Raw genomic sequence first — 9,804 nt, forward strand, 5'->3', positions numbered from 1 at the left:
TGTCAAACCCTTAAAACTGACATTAATGTATCATGCACAGACACATGTTCTAAAGCGTGATGCTATTCTTGTTGATACAGTATACAGATATTACAGGAGCACACAACTCGCAAAATCGTTACCGGCATCTACCAATTTCCAGACAGAAAGCGGCTGAGTCTATTCGAGAGGACAGTTCCTCACTCAGCCTGAAGATAGATATTGATCAGCATATAAATCTCTTCATATACTTTACTAACAACATCTTATGTTTTCTAAATCACCACAACTCCCTGAAGACTCCCAGGCTCTACCGCACATAATGGTGGACACTTCCCCACAGCTCTCTTCTGGCAGTTCAACGCATCTCAAGAAACAGATTTTTAAAATATCATTGGTTTTCAAAAGCTGCACTACTCTAAACAACACTGGTCTACATTGTCGGTTATCCTGTGCATGATGCAAGTCCGTAGTCCATTTCCTGTAATTTGACTTCTTTTCTGGAATCAGATAAGGACCTGGATAATTAAGTTTAGCTTAGATGTATTTTTACACTGTAGCCAGGATCAACTGGACGTGCTTAAAAAAAGTGGTGGTCTGGGTTGATGACACACTGTGCTAAACTGAGTTTCATAAACTTGTGTGTGTGCTGGATTACAGAGTTACTGTAAGCAATATACTACTCAAAGAAAAAGATAAAAGTATCTGAGTGCTTAAAAAAAAACCCAAAACATTATTACTGTACAAGCAGCGGTCTCCAACCCTGGTCCAGGAGAGCCCCAAATCTTAAGGTTTTATAGGTGTCTATGTCATCAGTGGCTAAAGACCTGGAAAGCCTGTTAATTTTGACTAATTAAGCCAATAATTGGTGCAATTAAGTAACTGAGAGCTCGGTTGAAATGAAAACCTGAAGACCCAGTAGCTCTCCAGGACCAGGGTTGGAGACCACTGGGTGTACATACACAGTATAATAAACACAGCAATGCCTCAACAAAATCTTTACCTGTTATGAGCACAGGCATGTTTAAACCATTCCCATGGAAAGATGTTCACTAGTTCGTACTGTACCTGCACACAGGATTCAGGCGCTTCCTGCTGGCATTCAGCTTTTCTCTATATTGCTTTATGTAGGCATCTTTTCAGAATGTCTGAACCGGGTTGCCTTGCGATTACAAATCTACAAATGATCAACACTTGGACACAATTAACAATTACACATTGTTTTTTGTTTGTTTGTTTGTTTGTTTCTACACCATATTGAGGTACTCCGAGCTGAAACTTGGCTGGTAGAAACACCAGAAGATGAGCAACAAAACAAGAGGGGGGTCTAGGTTTATGTAACTCAGGCGAGAAGGGTGAAGCGGTCTAAACAAGCCAGGGACAGTATGGACCTCAAGGCACAAATGGCCCAGGTCCTGGAGCTCTTGTCTCGAGTCGCAGCCCCAGCTCCAAGCCTGCCCCAAGTACCGTACCCTCCCTCCCCCAGGGGAGATCAGGGTGAACGGGAAGAAGCGCCCCAGCCAGCACAGGAGGATACGCTCTCGATAGCTGGGACAGAGCCACCTTTTCTTCCGGCATGGAGGCAGGAGGGGAGCTCGAACCCCCTGCCGAGGCTGAACCTAGCTTCAAGATGGCTTTGGAAGCCAGTGCTGCACCACTGTTGGACTCGACATCGGCGCTGATGGGGCGCTCTGCAGCGTTTCTGCAGGTCCCCTGGACACCAGCGGCAGAGCCACACCGGTCCATTTTTCGGACGCAGGCGATGGCCCCTCACTCTCAAAGGTTCCCGGCCTTCATGGAGGAGGTCCGCTCCTCCTGGGATTGTCCGACCTCAGCTCCAAGCGTGCTGAAGCAGGCCACTGTCCGATATTTGTATTGCGTCTAGCTGTGCTACGCTGCATACTTTCTCCAGGTTCTACTGCCTTAATGTGGTAGATCCTGCCCTGCCTTCGTTAGACAACAGGGTCCTTGAGGGTGTAAGCTCACACACGCTAACCCTTGGTTTATGAGGTTCTGATGCGTCCCTCATATGCAGCCGTTCCTTCTCCCTCGTGATGGCTCTGGTATACATTATCCCATACATAGTGTTGTTGGTGGTCCTCTTCGAATTGAAAGGGAACGTTAGGTTACTCACATACCCCTGGTTCCTTGAAACAGAAGATGACCACCAACCGCGAGGTCGCAACGGTCACCCTCACGGGTTCAATGGAAAAAGAGAAATGGCTTCCTCAGTATGATGGTTTTAATCCCTCGGTGGGCTGGACAAAGTGTGTCATCCCAGGAAGGGGCCTATCGGCAGCTCTGATATAGAGAGCTCAGTGATAACTACCCAATGGGCAGGCATATCCCATACATAATGTCATTGGTGGTCGTCTTCTATTTCAGGAGACCAGGGTTACGTGAGTAAACTAACGTTTTTAATTAAGTCATGTTACGTGAGTAAACTAACGTTTTTAATTAAGTCATGTTACCAAAAGGACATGTATGTTTCCACTATATTAAGTCATTACAAGACAAACTCATTTCAATAACACCACATGGACGGACCACTTAATACTGTTTTGCAATGATTGTTACACTGTAGCACACCGAATTGTATTGTACTGTGCCATCCCGTTTACATGGGTATCAGTGTAAATGCATTAAAAAAAACCAAAAAAAAAAACCACTTAAAAGATAACGTCGGGATTTTTTTTACAAAGGGGCGGTGTCTTTCTACCGCAGAGAAAATATTACAGTGAGACAGACCGAATTCTAAACTTTCATTTACGTAAACATGCGAAATTAAAACAATGAATTATGACCTGAAGACAAAACTATTTTCCTTATGGTAATGGCTCTGTAGTTGTTATGACGGCTGTACTGCTCAGGAAAAGATGATGTTTCCCTTGGCTTATTATTGTGAATATTAAGGTCAATGACGGTTTGTATTCAAAACAAAATAAAAAATACCAACATGTAGCTCAGGGATAACTTCAAATAACTCTAAGCCAAAAGCAAAATACAGTACCAGTGATATGACAATGTAGGTACGTGTCCAGACAATTCTTAAAAAAAAAACAAAAAAAAAAAAACACGTAGAACTCCAACATACAATTGCAGTATTCGTGTCCATATTTATGTAAAGAAATCAGAACTTTAATTCAAACAGACCCCAGATTTATAGGAATAAAAAAACTCAACGGTTCCAGATGGATATCCCCATCGTGGCAATATTAACATGCACTTGTTTTTGTTGTTGTTTTGCAGTAGCAGGGCAACACAGAAATCGATTTATTTAATAAAAAAAATAAAAAAAACAACAAATCATTACAAAATAGAACGTCTCTTCACTCCACACGTTAGGCACACAGAAATAGCCAGGTCTACTTACCCAAAATACGAAGGAATAGACGACCAGGAGGGTTTTGAGGCAGGTTATCACTGGTTTGGTCTCCATTCTCCTAGATGCCATACTATACTAAACCGAAGTGCTGGATTATAACAGGACGGGATTGTGTGTCGCGTTACGTTGCTGTGATTCTCCACTGGTCTCCGCTCAGCTGCAGTCTATCACAGCGCAACCGCCCTCGTCCCCTTGACCAATCATCACACGACTAACGTCAATGCACCCCTACAGAGCCCAAATTTACACCTGTGTGAAGATTATGAGAAATACGTGGTTGATAATAATAATAAAACGGTAGCTATAACATGTTGTTATTGATATTGTTTCCAAGACTGCTCCAGTGTAATAGCTGTATTAGTTAATTACTCTGTTGCTTCTATCAGCCTGTGTGCAAATTCTGTAGTATTCTGTAGTAGTGTAAAAACACCGAGTAAGACATGTGTATCATTTAGTACAGCAGCAGGGGCGTAGCTAGGAATAGATTTTTACTGAGGCAAAAATCTATTTAAAAAAAAAACCCCAGAAAAACCTGCATATCCTGTTTATGTTAGGAAGGTGATAGTTATCATCTTATAAAGCCTGGAGACTATTAATGCAAACTGCAAAGCAATATAAGTTGCTAACTCTTTTTACCCAGTCACCCACCTTGGATGATGTTTGAAATTTCATGACCCATGTTTTTTAAAACAAATCTCCCAGCATAAACACACCAACCTAAAATGATCCATAAATATGTAATATTAAAAAGGACAAGATAAAATATGATTAAGTAGTTATACCTTCATTGAGAGACATGGGTTTGGTTCACTGCTACTGAAGTTAATGCTGAGACTGGTGACACTGATACTACAGCTGCAATTGGTAAGACTGGTGCTGACACTGCTGGGACTGGTAAGACTGGTGCTGACACTGCTGGACTGGTAAGACTGGACTGGTAAGACTGGTGCTGACACTGCTGGAACGGGTAAGACTGGTGCTGACACTGCTGGAACGGGTAAGACTGGTGCTGACACTGCTGGACTGGTAAGACTGGACTGGTAAGACTGGTGCTGACACTGCTGGAACGGGTAAGACTGGTGCTGACACTGCTGGAACGGGTAAGACTGGTGCTGACACTGCTGGAACGGGTAAGACTGGTGCTGACGCTGCTGGACTGGTAAGACTGGTGCTGACACTGCTGGAACGGGTAAGACTGGTGCTGACACTGCTGGAACGGGTAAGACTGGTGCTGACACTGCTGGAACGGGTAAGACTGGTGCTGACACTGCTGGAACGGGTAAGACTGGTGCTGACACTGCTGGAATGGGTAAGACTGGTGCTGACACTGCTGGAATGGGTAAGACTGGTGCTGACACTGCTGGAACGGGTAAGACTGGTGCTGACACTGCTGGAACGGGTAAGACTGGTGCTGACACTGCTGGAACGGGTAAGACTGGTGCTGACACTGCTGGAACGGGTAAGACTGGTGCTGACACTGTTGGAACGGGTAAGACTGGTGCTGACACTGCTGGAATGGGTAAGACTGGTGCTGACACTGCTGGAACGGGTAAGACTGGTGCTGACACTGCTGGAACGGGTAAGACTGGTGCTGACACTGCTGGAACGGGTAAGACTGGTGCTGACACTGCTGGAACGGGTAAGACTGGTGCTGACACTGCTGGAACGGGTAAGACTGGCGCTGACACTGCTGGCCTGATTTTGCATTCAGTATAGCAGAAGTAGCTTTAAATAAAAAAAAAACATGTTTTAACCTTTTGTTTTTATGATGCTTTCAGGGGTGCTTATTACAATGACTCTAACACTGTGTGTTTGTTTGTTTTTTGAGTTACCCGTGATTAACCTGTGCTTAATGTTGAGCATCACTGTAGTACAGTATATTTGTTTCTGGTTTAGTGTTACAGTGGATGTATGCTGTAAAATACAGTACAGTATATATTTAACCTGTATCACCATCTATATGGAAAGGCCACTTGCCTATACCGATCATGCACTTTTGGATCACTTTTTGATGGCCCCATGGGTAATTGTTATAAGTACTATTAAAGATATTGATACAACTGATCAAATAATGTTAATACAAGCTCCAAGAAGCATGCTGGAAGCCAATGGTATTTTCATTATAGACATCTTACCCATCTCTCCTCTAAGGAATTTCTAACATAAAGTCTAACAGGTCATATATCAGGGCATCATCCAACTGTTAAAATGAGGAAGAATGTAGTGTAGACACCTTAATTGCTTATGTGGCAGACCCGAGCCTGAGACACTGAAAACCGATTTACCTTAATAAATGTCCTCTCTGTAAGCAATTGTGATAAAGCTTTGTTGTTTGTTTTTTTGTTATCTTTAGCCGCACCTGTTTCCAATCATAATATTTACTGTTTGTGTTTGTTTTAGGCATACTGGTATTGTTCTTTGCATAAGTTGATCTCCACAGTTGTGCTTGAAAATCTCTGTTCATGGTCCTCAATTAACAATACATAAAATAAAAAAGCTGCGTCCAGCAACAGAAGTAAAACCTGAACAAGATTAGCTGATGTAAAAGGAAAGTATTTTAAGAAGTTAAGCAAAATGCAGTAGCTTCTTCTCCACATCCATTGTCTTGTTGATTGGTTGATAATCCAGGTAAGTACTGTAAACCCTACTTGATAGGTGGAACTGTCTTCAGGCAAGGTCAGAGTTGAATTTGTCATAGCAAACTGGTTTATAATCACTTTGGAAACAGCCACAATTGAATAAAATCATGGAGACAGAATCATTCACGTGGAGTGATCCAAAACATCCAAAGAAGTGCTGGAAAGCCATGGGATTGGTTCATCAGAATAACCAGCAAGGACAAGCAGGTTTGAGCTTTACTCAAGAAATAATGAATATAAAAAAAAACTTACAGTATATAGAGCTTTTTAGCAATTGTGTGGCTGACACGGAGGATCTTTAGTATGGTTTTGGTCTGTTTTTGAACTGGAGATCCAGTCAAGATTACTGGAGCAAACGAGTAAGTCCAGACTGGTAAAGGCCAAGACTGAAGCAGGGTTAAATGTATACTAGATAGGGGTTCTGTTTTTTGGTGTTTATTTTTAGCCATTTTCAGATAGCCATTGACCGGTTCTTTCTGGTATTGCACAAAAGTCATTCTTTAGGAGTTTTGAGAACTGCTCAAATCCAGTAACAGCACAGACAAGGAGCATTGTTCCTCTATTACATCAAAATACAGCAAACTGCACCATGGACCAGTGAACACAAAATAATAATTTTGGGTGTTTTATCAGTGTTTATCGGTTAAAACCTAAAATAAGAAACCCTGAGTATGTAATATCATACTATAAGCTCTGGCACTATCACAATATCCAGGTTGCCATCATAAAATGCAAATCATTTCAGCTACTCTTCTCAGTTTTGTCAGTGCTGTGCTGTACATTTTCAGCAGGTTACGGTCTTTGCAGATAAGTGACAACTGAAGCACAAATAAGTCAGGAAGTTGGTAACTGGAATTCAGAAAATTAGATTATAATTTTGAATTAACTAAAAAAAAAACATTGTGAATCAGGGAGGAGAGGTCATCCATGACTTTGGTATGTGTTGGGGTTCCTAATGGACCAAAAAATTTTGCCTGTTTCAGGTTTGTCCTCCATATTGCTGTGTGTTGCTAACACGGTTGCAAAGGCCATCACTGGATCCCAATAGAACCTATAGATTTAAAGTGACAAGATTTTTTTTACATGGGTATTTAGAATACTAAAATATGTTGCTCATGTACTGTAATTAATAATACAATTACAGTAAAGAACTAGAACTGCCAGGCAGTTTTACGGCTTCCAAACTCAGTACCAGCTGGAAATTTTGGTAAGCTGTAGCATTGCAGCACAAGTGTCAGCAACAGATCAGTTTTATGGAGCAGTTTCAATTAAAAATACTGCATTAGTTCATTATCTCACGATGCTTTATAACTTTAAACACCATGGTAACAATGACCCTATCTACACACTGTAAGGTGTTATAAGATAATTTTACATTTAACCTTAAGGAGAGGTCAAAGGTCACGATCAAGGTAATTTTTGAATCGAGCATATATGGGTTCCTAAATGTGTTGTGTAGTAACCATAACCCTATGTGCACTGTTAGAAGTTCTAAGTTAGTTTTACATTTGACCTTAGAGAGATCAAAGGTCACAGACAAGGTGATTTTTGGATAGAGCATATATGGGTTCCTATCTGTGTTCTATAGTAACCATTAAAAGGTTGTAGCAACACATGGGAACATGTAACACAATAAAGTAAAAATTCCTTATGTACCCTTTAACCTATATACACTCTGTAAGGATTTATAAGCTAGTTTTACATTTTAACGTAAGGAGAGATCAAAAGTCGCAGGCAAGGTCATTTTTGGATAGAGCACATATGTTTTCCTATATGTGTTTCATAATAGCATTAACCTATCTGCACTTTGTAAGGAGTTATAAGTTAGTTTTACATTTGACCAAAGATTTTGAAAGGTTTTTAAAGAAATGTGTCAGCTGGCCATATTGGTTTACGCACAAACACCAGACACAGGGATGATGCTTGTCATCTTTGGAGGTAATCAACTAAACCATGTTCAATTGAAGCAGTTTTAAATTTAAGAACGAAACGTAGGTCTGTTCGCCATCTTGTTTTACAAAAGAACACCATTTTGCCATATTTGAATTCCATTGTCCCCAGGATGACACCTACCAAGTTAGGAGTTAGTTGGTTAAACGGTTTGCAAACAGAAGCAGTTTGATGTTTGGGCCCGTTTTGGAGAATTTGGTGGCAGCCATTTTGACAGTAAAATTTATCGCAGCAACTTCTGCTTCGCAAACTTGGTTGCAGGTTTGGTTGCTGGTGACATATGCAAAGTTTCAGATCAATCACTTCACCGGTTCCGAAGAAGATGATTTTGAAAGGTTTTTTCAAAAAATGCGCCAGGCCGCCATCTTGGTTGATGCAGGAGCACAATCTTTTTGGCATCTGACCTGTAATCTGCACAGGATGATACCTGTTTCATGTTGATTTGTTACACCACGTGCGAACAGGAGCAGTTTAAAGTTTTGGGAGGAAAAAAGGACAAGAATTTAAAAAAAAAACAATAAATAAAATTAAAAAATAATAATCTTTATAATAACAATAGGCTTCCCAAGCCAGCATGGTAGCCTAATAAAGAATAGTGTTACTGGACACTATGGTGCAGGAGGACATCATGGGACAAATCCAAGCCAAGTTCTAATGGAGGTCAAAAAACAATAACAAAAGTAACTGCTTTCACTTCCTGTGCTAGTCTTGACAACATATCCACATATATCCTGTCCAGCACCCATGTTATCAGAACGGTCTCCCTTTGTTTATTCCAAGTGCACCTTTCCACCCTTTTATTTCACCTGAGTTTCTTGATCTGCCTTATTTCTTTCTGTTTCCTCCCTGTTCCGCTGACTGTTGTGTCGGTGTCTGATAATCTTATCAGTTAATACCTATTAATAGAATACATCATAGCATATAATGGAGCCTCAAGTACAGTAAATGGCTTACAAGGTACTGTGATCATGTTGACTTGGAGATTCTGTAGGTTTTCTTTACTCATCCCCGACAGAAACACAAGCACCAAACTACATCTGTAGTGGAAGTATTTTCAGGTCATTCTTGTTTACAAGTCAGCCGCATTGAAATGATTTAAGCACAAAGACCTGACCCAGAAGGCATTACAAGGTTGTAATCTGTTAAAAAAATGTAAATCAGATTTTTCATTGAATGTGCTTTATCACTAGTTAATTTATTCTACATACTGTTTATGGTAGCAGCTTCAGTCATGTCACTGTTTGCTTGATTTAAGCATGTTTGTCTATACTGACAAGTACTTTGACAGTATCTCTAGTCACCATGAATAGTAACTGATGACTGATACTTATTTTTCTCATAAGCACGAATACATAATTTCCCTTGTATGCAGGGCAGTCTCTATTAAGGGATAATCTCAAGTGTACAGTGCACTTACATAACATGTTACCTGCTTAGATAAACTGTTACAGGATTTTGTGCACTGGTAGCTCAATTCTACAGCTTCAATCTGATAAACTGCAGTCTTTCACTTGGCAAGAAGCAGTCAGCTGATATTAGAGGTGTTGTGCTCCTGTGTAAGCAACGTGATTGAGTCTGCCTCACTGCAGGCTTACATGATCTGTGGGTGTGCATCTCTATCACTGTCTGTGAATTCTAAAAAGCCTTTCATTTACTTTTCACAATCCACAAACATCATCAGAGCATGTGCTCTGTATCAATGATATTGCCAAAGAACAAACCGACTTCGTAGTGGAAAGGATTTTTCCTGGATAATGCACATAACAGTAATATAACCTGCAAAGAAGCCATACCTAAATATTTGAGGTATCAGCAGTGTGGATTACGAACACAAGATAATTCTTTTTTTGG

General features: G+C 40.7%; 1 protein-coding gene across 1 annotated transcript in view; it reads right to left on the reverse strand.

The window, feature by feature from the left end:
* LOC117406008 (tetraspanin-7) overlaps positions 1-3,513 on the reverse strand; it is a 54,018-nt gene extending 50,505 nt beyond the window's left edge. The window contains exon 1 of the mRNA XM_034009642.3: positions 3,353-3,513. Within this exon, the coding sequence (XP_033865533.1) occupies positions 3,353-3,433 (81 nt within the window). The 5' untranslated portion in view covers positions 3,434-3,513. The remainder of the gene's footprint in view (positions 1-3,352) is intronic.
* Positions 3,514-9,804: the final 6,291 nt, after the last annotated feature.

Source organism: Acipenser ruthenus, chromosome 9 (genome assembly GCF_902713425.1).
Source record: "Acipenser ruthenus chromosome 9, fAciRut3.2 maternal haplotype, whole genome shotgun sequence".
Taxonomy (NCBI): Eukaryota; Metazoa; Chordata; class Actinopteri; order Acipenseriformes; family Acipenseridae; genus Acipenser; species Acipenser ruthenus.